The 14049-nt window shown below is 42.2% G+C and overlaps 1 protein-coding gene across 2 annotated transcripts in view; it reads right to left on the minus strand.

Annotated features, from left to right (window-relative positions):
- pdzrn3b (PDZ domain containing RING finger 3b) overlaps window positions 1-12201 on the minus strand; it is a 97030-nt gene extending 84829 nt beyond the window's left edge. The window contains exons 1-3 of one of the 2 annotated variants that reach the window (XM_005726620.2): window positions 11316-12201; window positions 4437-4523; window positions 2470-2577 (exon numbers count right to left, since the gene is read on the minus strand). In XM_005726620.2, the coding sequence (XP_005726677.1) occupies window positions 2470-2577; window positions 4437-4523; window positions 11316-12029 (909 nt within the window). In that variant the 5' untranslated portion in view covers window positions 12030-12201. The remainder of the gene's footprint in view (window positions 1-2469; window positions 2578-4436; window positions 4524-11315) is intronic. The other variant, XM_005726621.2, reaches the window with a different exon arrangement.
- Window positions 12202-14049: the final 1848 nt, after the last annotated feature.

Raw genomic sequence — 14049 nt, forward strand, 5'->3', positions numbered from 1 at the left:
AAACTTTAAATTTCTACGAGCCAGTTCAAAATTCAACTCTAAGATAAAAGCCGAATTTTAAACTGCACTGAGATAAAATGTCTTCTTGATTTCACCATCTCAACTAGTTCTCCCAAGAAAAATATTTACTATGTCTCATGCAAAGTTATCCTTGGACCACTTCAGTCAAAAAAAAGATTGTTAGTTTGTCGTCTGCTTTTCACTTTTCCATCTACTTGTCTAAGAAAAACGAGCTAATTTCAGAAGTAAGAACATGGATTTAAAAACCAATCTGAAGATATCACCTTGGCCTCGGGGAACGTTCGGGCAGGCAGGAGGATTAAAAAGATAAACTGGAAAATTACTCGTAAAAATTGAGCGCCGATGATTAGCTGTGGGCCTAATCAGAAAAGGAAACCTCACACCCTGCCTGATATTTACACATCCTGCAACCATACTGAAAAGCAGCACAGATATAATTAAACAAAGGTCTTAAGCAAGCATGACTTCCACTACTACTACTACTACAAAAAAGGATAACACAGCAGTCACGGATATCATATTTTATGTGCATGAAAAACAATCTCTGGTAAAACATGAGATAAACCAGGTTTGACTGTTCCTGCAATTCCAGCATACATCACAGGATGCTAAACAGGGCACAGTTACAGGCTGCTTGGTTTCTACCAAACACCGTGAAACTGCCTTCAGGCACTTGGGCTTCATCGTCTTTGATTCTTGACAGCGAACAAACAAAGTTCACAGACCCAGTCACCTCAGGTCCAGAATAAAAGCTGCGCAACAGCAAATTGTGTTTTGATGTCACATTTCTTATTGTGGTCCAGGAATCCGTGACATTGTACTTTCTTGCTTCAACCAGTCAACAAAAAAAAAAAAAAAAAAAAAAAAAAGCAGCCTTGGAAATATAAGCTGCCTCGCTCTCAGGTTTCCCTTTCGATGAATGGCGTAAATGTGAAGTATCGGCCTTTAACGGTCTATTAAATCTGATGATTTATTTGCTGGGTATTGTATGGCAGTCCCTCACTTCTCGTCAAGAAAAGGTTACTTTATAGGAACCTGTGCTACCTCCTTAGGCCTTTCCTGCACTGGAGAGATTCTGTGGCTTCACCTACAATAGCGCGAAAACAATATGGAAAAAAACACGAGGGAAGCATTATCCTATAGCAAATTCCGTCCTCTCCGCTCCGGATTGGCTATCACAGCATTAAACCCCATAGATACACCTTCTCAAGTAACCAAATACAGCGACATCTGGCCCATTAACGCATGCATCCTGTGCTTACACGCGCCCAGGCAAACATGTGCACGCAAACTCATAAAGCCAAGCAGGGCAGATGCTCGCAAAGACACACACTTGTACAGGTTCGTGTGACATATGAGCTAATCTCCCCACACATCAGCTAGCAGCCCACGGCAAGTCCCTTTAGGTCTCGAGTCGCTGATCTCTGAGTGGCTTTTTTGGTTCAACCGGCCCTCGTTACGAGGTCTTAAGTTGCAGAGAGCACCAAGACACTTGACTGTGTTAGTTCAGGAGGTTTAAACCAAAGACAAGCACATCATAACCTCTCAGTCACGACGTCGCCAGATTTACAACCATATTATTTGGAACAACAGCGTGAGGCTTTCTCCAGAGGACTTGTGGCATTTTTTTTTGCAAGTAGTTAGCATTCGACTGCATAAATGACAGGATAGAGCGATCAGCGGAGTCCAGATGTTGGGAGTCTTCTTTTTTTCGTGTGTGTAAACACTTTCCACAAGCGTCTCTGTGAGCAATGAGCTGGTCAAAAATGCTCCGGGGGCAATTTCACTGAGGTTTAACAATAAAGCCAGCGACAAGCCATATTTGTCATCTTGCGGCCGGCGGTAATACACACTTGCAATTGACATAAACGACTCATTTCAAAGCAGCCGTTGTGAGCGATTCTGGTTGACAACCATTCTATAAAAGCAACCTTTGTGATGCTGAGTTTTTCGATGGATCCCTCAAGTTGACCTCAGGGTGAGCTGGCCTTTCCACATCAAGTTCTGTTTAGAGGCGAAAGGGGGACGCTTCATGGCTGCTCTGTCGAAAGGGCTTTATTTGCTGGGACGAGAGAAGTAAAAGACATCTTTTCCTCTCCCTCACTATCAGCCAGCAACAGTAAAGACAGACAGCCTCGCCTCAGGTTTATCTCGGCCTATCTGCAATGATGCCCTACTTGACATCGCCTATGTCGACTGGTAGAATCGTATCAGAGACGTTCACCGTCTGCAGGATTGACTTTCGGGAGCGCCAATAAAAGGCCAAAATGCTAATTCAGGTTCCAATGCGTCACGCATTGCGTTCAGCTTGAGCTCAGAGCTCAAACATACACAAAGATGGAGTGATTCTTTGGTGTTTCTCCCTCTTTATGGTGCAGACAGTCATTACATCAGTAGTTTCCCCCCCCTCCCATTTACATGAAGCATTACAGAGGAGGACACACATACCTCTATTATTCTGTCGTGGATCTGAAGGCCTCCCTCTTTGTCTGCTGGACCTTTCTCCACGATCTTGGACACAAAGATTCCTTCATTCGAAGTGCTGTCGTTGTCGTCCTGCGGGAATAAATTGCAGGCATGTTCAGCGGATTAATGGAAGCACAGCGCTCACAGGGCTCACAGGGCTCGTTAAGGAAAGGAAAGCCTATAGAAGTCTCAATAAATCGCGCAATAAAAGTACTTTTAAAAAACACTGGAAACACTGGGTTTGGTTGTTGTGGGCAAAACCACATGAGCGTCTGTACAACGCTTTGCAAGCCTACAAAGTTGAAGGTTTAGTTCACCCAAATAACAAAGAAAAAAAAAAGTCCCAAGCAGACTATTGCTGCCACCCCTATAAATGACACAAACAACATTTAGTTTGGCCTTGAGATTTAAGGGAGATTTCCAGTGAATCCACAAAATTTTACTGCCAGCAGTTTCTTTTACTGGCAGCAGTAATTTCCAGGCAGATATCTCAAAATCAGGGCACACAGAAAACAAAAATATCTGGAAGGCTCAACAGCAACAAGACTAAGTGAAAAAATATGGCTTTTTGCAATTTCTGTGAAATGCCCTTTTAACCCTACCCTTGAGTGTGGACTTAGGGATAAGCTTTAACTTCACATGCTTCCCAGGCCTTAAAGGGTTGACCCTGGCCTACAGAAGGGCCTAAATGTTGACACGCGGACATGCTGTAGGGGCATGAAGTAGCCTACATCCGACTCTGTGGCCGTGACCCCAGAGTCAGAACTAAGTCTGGGTTAACAGCTATGTTAGCACTCTCTTTAAAACCACATGTAAATGTGTACCGCACTCCTGCTGGGCTCTGTGACACAACTACATTTTACTAGGTACTTAAAGAAACCCCAGAAGTTACAGAACAGATGCTAATTAATAATTTCTGGTCTGCTTCCTCTTTCAGGGACATCGTGTACACTGTTAACACTGCAGTGCTTTTGCTGCAAGTTCCACAACATGCCTACTACTACTTTGCCTCACCGCTATCACATGAGCTGCAGACAAACAAGCTCATCTAGGAGACCACAAATCCTGGCAGTTGATTGCGCTCACCATGCCATACCAGTATAACAGCCACATGAAACACACATGTCAAAGGCTGCTAGGATATTAGCCACTTCCAATTCTAATGAGTAGCTTCTTACACCACCTGATGATTTGAGGCTCACTAGCAAAGCAAAAGCCAAGTATTATCTCCGCTGTCGTACAAGTTTGATGCATGGCTCTGTCACAGCAACTCCACGAGCAAATCTACGGTTAAATGTCGATCTTTTTATAGCTTCCTGCTATAAAAAGTTTTACTGCGATAATCTATGTCACTGCTGAAAAGTGCGTCACTGTGGCTGTGGAAAACCAAGTCTGCAACAGTGGAAGTGAAACAGATACGGCGTTTCAATAAGACCTCGGCTGCAGAAAGAAGCTCCGTGTATGGGAGATGCCAGCGTTGAGATATTTTCCAACCCTTCACTCGGCAGAGCGCGTGGCATCATTAATGACTTTAACTTCAGGGGCCTCGAGGCAGAAAGCGGCTGAGAAAAGTTCAGTCTGGGTTTAAAAGACCCTTTCCTCTCCTCTGTGTTTACCTCACCACCAAAATCCCCTCAATTAGAGACAAAACAACTGTGGTGGAAGCCATAATCCCAGATTTAACTCCCATAAAAGTAATTATAGTTTTTTTTAATCTGTAATGCCAAATCCGCTAAACCAGACCAATATATAAACACAATAAAACTTGATAGATGCGGTCCATCTATCCACAGTCAAAAAAAAAAAAACCATGCACGACTGTCTAAGTTGCGGCAGTCAGCACAGAGGAGGCTTGTGGTACTTCCACTATTTGCCATTTGACACTTGGCTGATCACCGGGGAGGGGGTGGGGGAGACGGAACCTCCAAGTTGCTCAGCTTTCAACCTACCACGCATGGCCTTCCTCCTATGATGTTAAAACCCAGAGAGCCGCCCTCACGAAGAAGGACAACGGTCACGCTTTTAGTCTCGCCTTCCTACAAACAGACAGGAGAGACACACGTGAGCAAAGAGATGGCAGGAAGTTATTCAACATATACAACAACTCAATATTAATCTTAATTAATCTTTTAAATTAAAAGTGTGAAACTTTCAAAACACAGGGGCTATATTGTACTCATATTTTGATAGCATCTGTCTAACTTTCAGGTTGTATTCACCAGCTACAACTGCTGCAAGCAAACAGATGTTCCTAATTCTCTGTGGTAGCCCAACAACAAAATAAGAAACTATTGACTGCTCTATTGTCAATAAACTCTCTTAATACCGTGTTTGTCATTAACATCCAGCCAAACATGGTTTCTTCAAAAGAAAATATCACTTGCTGCTCAAAATGGCCAAATACTCACTACATAGCAGAAAGCAAACAAACACTGTTAGCTTAGTAGCCAGATCTTTTCAGCAGTTCCTTGAATCTTTTGGTTAGACATCTTTGTGTATTATGGTACTGCTTCTGCTGTGTAACTATTAAAGGAAATCTTACGTGTAAAAAGTTCAGCACATGACCAAAAGAACCGGGCTGTCAACACATTACACCATGAAGCTCCCAGCGCACCATTTTTGTGCTGGTGTTAATGACTCACCAACCTCGCTCTGTAATTTTACATAGTCTGCCACAGCTGCTGGAATATGCATGTCCATCAATCTGCATGTCAAAGTACCCTGAACCTCAAGCTGCCCCCAATGTGCCATCAAAGTGTGAGTGTCTGCATGAATCTTAGGCTACATCCACACTAGCCCTCCGGTATCTTTGTTTAATTGGTCACATGACTGCATCACATGACTAAAACGTGTCATCGTTTTCGAAAAGGCTCCGGGTTCACTGTCACTGCAACGCCAAAACGCCGTTTTCAAATGTATCTGCTTTGGAGAGCGTTTGAAAACGCTGCGTTTTCCTTGACCGAAAACCAGGTGGTATTGCATGGTTGATCAAACGTCTCAGTGTGGACGGAAGGCCAAGCCGGAGAGAAAAAGATGCATTTTCAAATGAAAACGTATTAGTGTGGACATGGCTTCAGGCAAAGCACTTATGTGTATGTATATGTGTGAATGAGTGAATAAAGACTTGTACTAGAAAATGCTTTGAGTGCTCAGCTAGAGCAGAAGCACTTCACAAGTACCAGTCCGTTTACAAATTAAGCTAGTCATTATTCAAGTTAACTCTGAATTACTTATCATAAATGATTTGATTACAAGTAACAGTTGTGCATAACTAAAAACAGACAACTTCAGTCTCAGGCCCACAACCATTTAAAAAAAAAAAAAAAAAAGCCAATCCAGTGCTAGCCAGTGTTGGTGTAACATATGAACTACAACATCCAAGTATACAAATTACTTGTTCGTTGTAACTTTAAAGTCAAAAGGTCAGCTTTGTAATTCAAATACTGTTATTTTATTCCAATGAAGGAACTGGTTGCTATTGAAGTGTTCCAACATTTCCCTGCTCCTTTTGTTGTGCAGAGTGGAATCTGGCCATTGAGCCGGTCAGCATGTGAAGGTCATTTAATGAGATGACAAAGAGATTTGCAGTTACACAGTTGGAGCATTCGCATTGTCCTGACCCAGGGTGATAATAAGAGTCTGTCAGCTGCTACGAAGCTCAATTCCTCTTGTTGAAGAAGTACCTGCAAGCTAAGCACAGCTCCACAACGTCGCTGCTGAGGAGGACTAAGATGCTGGTGCTACAGTTCAGAACTGCAAAACTAGCAAAAGCGAGTTTCTTTCTAGTTAGGTGGTGGACAAACTGCTGCCTATATCAACCTGTTATGCAGTGAGCTAAAGTGGACAAACTCGGGTAAATTTACAGTGGGTTACACACCTTCTGGACAATATAAATGAGCACAGGATGGTACAAATTTTTCGCTACAACATAACAGCTGGTATGTAGTTTCTAATGGCCGGAATCTTGTAATGTAACAAGTTACTTTAGCTTCTTCAAATTTCACCATTCTCCAGGGCTTAGCCAGCACACCCAGCCTGAAATGATGACCAGGTCAAAGAAGAGAACCGCTCTCTCACGAACCGTTGTCCTATGTAAATGAATACACCAGCGGGCCTCTTGACTCAGAAGCTACATGACATGAAAACCTCTGGGAAACTCGCAGAGTCAGCCCTTAATCTGTTTTTTTAAGGAGGACTTAGAGGGGAGCTATGAGGTAACATAATTTCAGCTGCCGCTCCAGTATTCTGCGAAACACTGAGACTAAATATAAAGCAGATATTACTGGTATGTACAGCATCCTGACTGCCATATAGCCTAAAAACACCAGCATGTGCAAGTCTGGCCCTGCAGGAATGTGCGCTTCTGTCACGACAGCATTAGTGGCACATGCTTCCGAATTATAGTGAACTACAGCCGTCGCTGTCAACAAGAAGACAGTTGGGCATTATGCTTGTTGAGACAAAGTGGAATTAATATGACAAATGAAAAAAGGTACAAAGCAATTGGCTTTTCCATCCTCTTCACTTATGCTGAATGTGTCACAGGCCTCAAAACAAACTAGTCTTCAAATTTCATCCACAAGAACCATTAAAATGAACAATTATGAAGCTTTTCTTTTTTTCCCCCCCCTTCCCCTCTCTTCCCTTCTCACCACATCTGCAAACACTCTAACAATGATCCAACCCCCCAAAAATGAAGTAAACGTCTTCAGGATGAGGTTGCAAATTTACTAAAAACATCAGGTGTGCTTGAGTTATATTAAAGACTAAAAAGAAAAACTGATGTGCTAAACACCACAAATTCAAAACAAAACCGTGGAGACACAATGACATGGGCGCTACAGCAAGTAAACAAAAGCTCCGTGGGGAGAAAAAAAAAAAACAACAAAACTTTATTGGTGAGGTAAGAAATGGCACGCTGGCAGTGAAACTTTAGTCTGCTGCTCACTTGTGACTTGGCACACTCACGGTGAGCCTTCACCTCAGCAATCGTCACACTTTCCGAGTCTGTCCTCCATCAAGCTGCCTTCCCCCTGTCTAACTCTTAATATAGTTCACCTAATTATAGTGTAGGTACTGTAATACAGAACAAAAAAGGGAACATATTGATTTATAAACTACTGGCATGTGGTCAAGAGACAGAAACTCAGTGACCTTGTAAATGTAGGGCAGTTTACCCCATTAATGAGGTAATGAAGTCTATTTCAAATCAATGACAAGGATTATCACTCAATGCTAATGTATATACACAAAGGAACCAGCAGCCTAATGCATTTTTATTAGACGAAATGGGCATCTTCAATGAATACATGATGGCTTTTATTAATGTGATCTGTCATGTTCAATTGATAGCCACGCTTGTGAAATAACTAATAGCTTCCTTTGTTCTGTTAAGCTATCTCACAGAGCCCTGCTTTAAAAAAAAAAAAAAGTCCACAATTAGCCTAATCAGTTTGAGGTCACAATTACTCCAATCAAATTCAATGCAGGATCGATCAGTTTGATGTCTTGTGATTTTAAAAGACACTTGTTATTAGATCAAGAACCTTTAATGCTGTCATCTGCAGCCAAAGGGGATCTTGGTTCAAAAACACAGATCCAATCTTGTATGGAGAGTGTGACAACACTTCTAACAGCCCTGCAATGAACCACAGTAAAGATCTGAGCTTTTGGTTCATTGATTTTCCATCAGTTTTATTTGTCTTTCTTGCATTTAGTATTAAATAATCTTTCTTTTAAATACCAGTCAGTTACTCCTCATCTCCCAGTTTTTGGCATTAAAAGACATTGAAGTTGAGGAGTGGTGGAATCTCTAAACTAAAGTAAGTTGCCAGTCAGCTGTAACAATGGACTTGCATTCATCCTTTGGTAGTGATCTGATGATCAGTACTGAGCAAAGGTTTTGAGCCAACACTCTGTTTGCTAGGACATTGGGAAATAGGAGGCAGCGATTTATTGAAACATGTGCAAACATACAGGAAAACACAGTTTATAAGGCAAGCACAGAGTTTGCGCAATTCTAACGAGCTTGAAAACTAGAATTTGCTAAGACCACCTTTATTCTTCAGCACACCCTGAACTAGTTCTCCAGGCTCCCTGAACAACATTCAGAGCTCTTCTTTGGATGTTGGCTGCCTTTTGTCCTGTTCTCTGTCAAGATGCTTCAGTAATGTTGATGTCTGGGCTTTGGGGTAGCCAATCCATGACTGACAGTGTTCCACAGTATGTTTTTCTATCCAGGTATGTGTTTGGGAACACTATCATACTGAAAAATTAAGTTGTTGCCAATCAGATGTTTTCCAGGTGGTATTGCATGGTTGATCAAAATCTGACTGTACTTTTTGGAGTTCATAATTCCATCAATTTTGACAAGATCTCCAACACCACCAGCTGAGAAGCAGCCCAAACCATGACGGAGCCCCCAGCGTGTTTTACAGGTAACTACCGGCACTCACTGTTATACCGCTTTCCTGACCTTTTATTTTTGGTTCAGTAATTTGAAACAAAATTTTCAAATCTGAATTCCACAGCCCAGAAGATGGTTTTCAGCTTTTCAGTTGTGTAATTTAGCATACTTCAGTCTTTCGTCCCCGTTTCCCTTCCTTAAAAATGCCACCCTCCACTGAGACCATTTCTGATGAGGGTTCAATGAACAGCAGATGGGTTAACTGCAGGGCCAGATGCATCTCTCAGGTCCCGTGTCAGGACTTGTTATATTTTTAATATTTTTTTAAGGACATGATTTTCAGCTGCTGTTTGGTTAGTTTAACAGGCTTCCCACTTCTCCCTTTGTCTACTTTCAAAATCTCTGAAAATGGTCAAGTGCAGAGTTGAAAACGAGTGAAAATACCACAAATATCCAAAGAAAACTTTACAAAGCCTGGACAGTGCCAAAAACTGCTTTAAAAAAGAAGAATGCCACAAAGGTTGCAAGAAAGTCTGGCTTCTTTAATATAACCTAAAATATAAAGAAATATCAGGTAGCCTGAGACTTCTGCATAGTACTGCATGTCATAAAACTGCATTAAAACCTTTTTCCCCCAATGATCTTTTGAATTGTGAAATGCACCTCCCATTGGATGCACTCCATTTAGCGCGTTCCAGGTCCGTGGTATTGTGAATGCTGGCTCACTAGCATGGCTTCAAAGGAGTAGGCCCATCAGACAAGTCATTACCTGGGCTTTTGCTGCTTTGGCATGTCAAAATATCCCTTTTCGGAAATTACCAATAACACACTGATGTAATTAGGCTCTTGATTACTGAAATCATGAGAAAGAAAAAAAAAGGGAGCAAAGATTTTGGACAGACTGCCTCTAACAGCTAATCCCAGTTCATATTCACATTTGTGAGAGAACCTCATTCCTGTTCACTGCTTGACTGGATCCAATGAAAGGCCTTTCGAGATAGAAGAGGTTTCTTTATTTCTTTCTAACGAGTTGCAATATCACCCACAGATATTAAATCTCATCCTCAGAAAAGTTCTCAACCATTCCTGTATCTCATACATATGTTCAAAGCATGCCTCAAGTGCAGACGTTATTCCTTCTGTTTTTACGTTAGAACAGCCACAATGGCAATAACACACTTAATGTAGAGCTCAATGGCAGGACTGAGATGCCGCTGTCAAATGAGCTATGATAACTTGCTGCGCTACAGGCCCAGGAAGCTTCTTTATACCAGCATGAGCGATTTCCCGATTTGCCTGCATCGGTGCTTTTGATGCGCAATTTACCAGTCTACTAGAACACATTTTACTGGGAGCTGAGCCCGTAATGAACAAATGAAAGCACCCAGCAAAAGCAGGGGGAGGAAAAGAGAGTGAAATCTTTGATAGGTGATTTATTAAAGAACTTCTGGGACATAAAAAGGGCGTAATTTTTTTTTTTTTTTTTTTTTTAAAAAGCACATCCCATTCATCCATATTTCTAATAATTATTTCTCCTCTAAAACAAAACCCTGACCACTCCCATTTGCTAATCCCAGCAGCAGTGCAAGCACCATACACTAATTCAATTCATTACCAGATTTATGAACTCCTGCATCCTTTATGATGTTGATAATGGGCCACTGGGTTTATAAATTTGAACCATAAAACATCCTTACATCAGCTCTTCCTCAGCCCCCCTCGCAGGGGCCTTGCACAGATCAAGCTTTACTGTTTTTAAGGCCTTTCGGGACCTCATAAGCCCTTACTAGCTCATTCAACTTTGGTGCCAGCAACTCTGCTGCAGCCCTGATTCTAATTTGTTATGATGGTCTCGGGGGAAAGGGCGAACATCCGATGACAAAAAGCCTCAAACAAGCATGCTGTGAGGGGGTGAGGCATTATAACTGGAACCTGGTTCTTGTTGTGTACAGAACTGCAGTAAATATTTAGCCCTCCCCCCACCCCACATTTACTGCCAGCTGGCCAAGAGGCACAGCTGACATCCATGTCTCAAAGCAGGCAGCCAAGGCACGAAGTTCTCCTGGAAACACCAGAGGAAAAAAAGAAAAAAGCAGAATCGCCAACAACATTGACTTCCTTTTCCAGTTGGGTTGAAGTTAAACAAAAAGGCAGCCACCCAAACAACAAGGAGGCCCAGTTAAAGTGACATTTTAAGAACTCCCATAGTGCCGACAAAAACATGCTGAGGAAGATATTTTACAGCCTATAAAAGTTGGCCTTAAGGCAATTGCCTTATGCGCAGTGCATGTCAGGATCAACTTTAAGTTGCAGTGGAATTATTTTATTCTCACAGAACACAGATTTTCCAGGCGTCACACTGTGGATGACAGCAGGGAGAAGCTACTGGGAATCACTCAGAGCAAAAACTTTTCCTGCTTACCTTGCAGGAGAAAGCCACGGTCTTGGTGAGGGAGTCGATCCTCTCGCTGTATTCTGTGAATTTCTTCTGATACTTGAGCGCTGTCATCTGCAGCTCGCTGTGCACGGCGGAAAGTTGTGCCAGGAGAGCCTTCTCCCTCTTGTTGGCTTCTATGGTCTGCTTCTTGAACTCCCTATCCAGGATGATCATTCTGCACTGCAGCGCGCTGTTGTGCGCCTTCAGGGCTCTCAGGCAGCAGTGGCTATTTGATTTCTGCTCCTTTTGGGTGACCATCAGCCCGCAGCCGCTCTCGCAAACCTCCACCGGTCTGTAGTCGCACGTCTCCCGCATGTGAGCATCCACGTCCCGCAGGTTGAGCACCTCGCTGCATCCTCTGTTCCTGCACTTCGCCGGGGAGTAGTCGCACATCTCGGCGTGCTCGGCCAGATGCTGCAGCTTCACCACGGCATCGCAGCCCCTCGTATGGTTATCGCATTTAATCTCCAGCTTCAGGATGAGGTTCTTTAGAGGCAGGACGTGGTTCAGCTCTTTGGTGGAGATCCGCTGACATTTGACCGGGCAGCTGCTCTGCTGGACGACCCAGGGCAGCACGCAGCCGGAGCAGAAGACGTGACCGCACGGAGTCGTCAGCGGGTCCTCCAGGACTTTATTGCACAAGTTGCATTTGAAATCCGGGTCCACAGTCCCCTTGAAGCGGTCCAACTCGAATCCCATGGTTTCCCTAAATCCAGAGTCAAACTTGTGGACTCCCCACCCCCGCAGATCTAAGTCGGAGGAGCAGTGGGGCGTTTTTCTCTTAGCTGGTCATTGGTGGAGCGTTCGCCGAGACCTACTTGCTCCGAGCTCTCCTCACTGTCTAAACTCTACTAATTGACCGAGACTTTTTGGTGCCTTCAGGAGCGCCTCGTACGCGAACTCTCTAAAGTTAGAAGTTAGAAGTTTTTCACCCTGAAAAATAGATATATTTCGTTTCCTTTGCACGCAAAAAAATGTTTTTTGTAACTGCAAAGGAAAAGGTGAAATCAGGAAAAGGTGACAACTTTTAGGGCCGTTTATGACACGTAAAAGCAACAATTTCTGAACCAAAGTGTGAGAAACGGCAAACTTCTTTTATTCCGTCACAATTCAGCCTTTATTTCTACATTTGGAGCAAGTTACAGGTGATCAGTGCGTGAAAAACATCAAATTCGAACGCATCTTCACTTCGTTTGCGTGACTTCAGCTTTTAAAATCTACACTTCTGATAGTCAGTGAAGGCGACATTCCGAAAGTTTTCTGCCGTAACTACTCTACTAACGGCGCACAGAGTACTCAGCCACTGGGATAAAAAGTAGCTTGCGCATTTCTTTTCAAATAGAAGAATGAAATAAAGATGAGATGTCATTCGTTTATCCATGTAACCAGTGAAAATATTTTTTTTCTTATTTATTTCTATTTATTTCTGCAAAAAATAGAGTCTGACTAATAGTTTTGGGAACTAAAACTATTAGTCTAAAACTAAAGTTTTCAAAGTTTTATTGTCATATGCACAGTAAAGAAACATGTTTTCCTATACAATTACATTCTTCCTTTGATATCCGTGACGCTAAACAGCAAAAGAAATCCCATATAAAATAGGTAAATAGAATAAATGATCATTTAAAACAATACGAAGAATTATAAAGAACTATAATGAGTAACTGTGCGGTTATGAGTTCACCTACCAATGTCTTTAGGGTTTTTTTTTTGGTTTTTTTTACTTATATACAAAGTCTGAATTGTTTAAAAAAGAAAAAACAAACAGAATATATCATTCAAATGTTATATAAAAACAATGATACAATGCTTTATAAAATCCCATAAACCTATAAAGTCTACGGCTGTATATTTAGAGGATAAACAGCCATTTCATTTCATAAATGTTAGTTTATGAATGTTACTCACCACACAGAGGGTGAGCGTTCAGGCATGCACAACACTTGTGAAAACAAGCATCTTTGGAAGGACATTACCCAGTACAACCACAAGAGAGACTTCAAGTTACAACACACTTTAAGAGGGGGTGAGATCAGGTAAAAGTTGGGGAAATCAACACAGATCACAATGCGAGGTATGACAATGAATATCTGAGGCGCCGCCGAGGGATTCGTGTTTGAACACACCTCTCACCAGAGGCCTAACCTAAAGAAAGCGTGATATTGTTTTACCACTTTGACACTCTGATCTGAGTCCACTTCCAATACCAGCAGGAGGGCATGTAGCTCTGAATGCGTTTGAATTTTAACGTAAACTCCAGTGGACACACTGGTTTCGCCCTAGAGAAGGAAAATAATAGCCTCTGTTGCTAAAGCAGACAGTCTGTGTCGGACCTGACCCTGCCGTGATTAGATACCCATTCCTACTGGTTGCCTCCTCTTTCGGAAATCCAGTTTTATGCAATGCCATGCTCAATAAAACCTTTCCATATGTGCGTTATCCAGAACTAAAAACACGGGCTTATCAAAGACTTCATGGACAACGCGTGATAGAGAGAGTCTGAGCTCGTGGGTAATCCTACACTGATGTTATGGGATGGCTTAGATGGAGTGGAATAAAAACTCCCTGTGCAGAACACCTCGAAGATTCTTGTACTGCATATACTACAGCATGTGATTATATTATATATTTCTTAGCCAGTATTCTTCAGGTCATGACTTCATTTTTAAAAAAAAGATCATCTTTTTTTTTTAATTATTTTATTTTAAATTTCCAAAAT

This window comes from Pundamilia nyererei, unplaced genomic scaffold, assembly GCF_000239375.1.
Source record: "Pundamilia nyererei isolate P.nyererei 1_Seehausen unplaced genomic scaffold, PunNye1.0 scaffold00021, whole genome shotgun sequence".
In the NCBI taxonomy this organism is placed as follows: Eukaryota; Metazoa; Chordata; class Actinopteri; order Cichliformes; family Cichlidae; genus Pundamilia; species Pundamilia nyererei.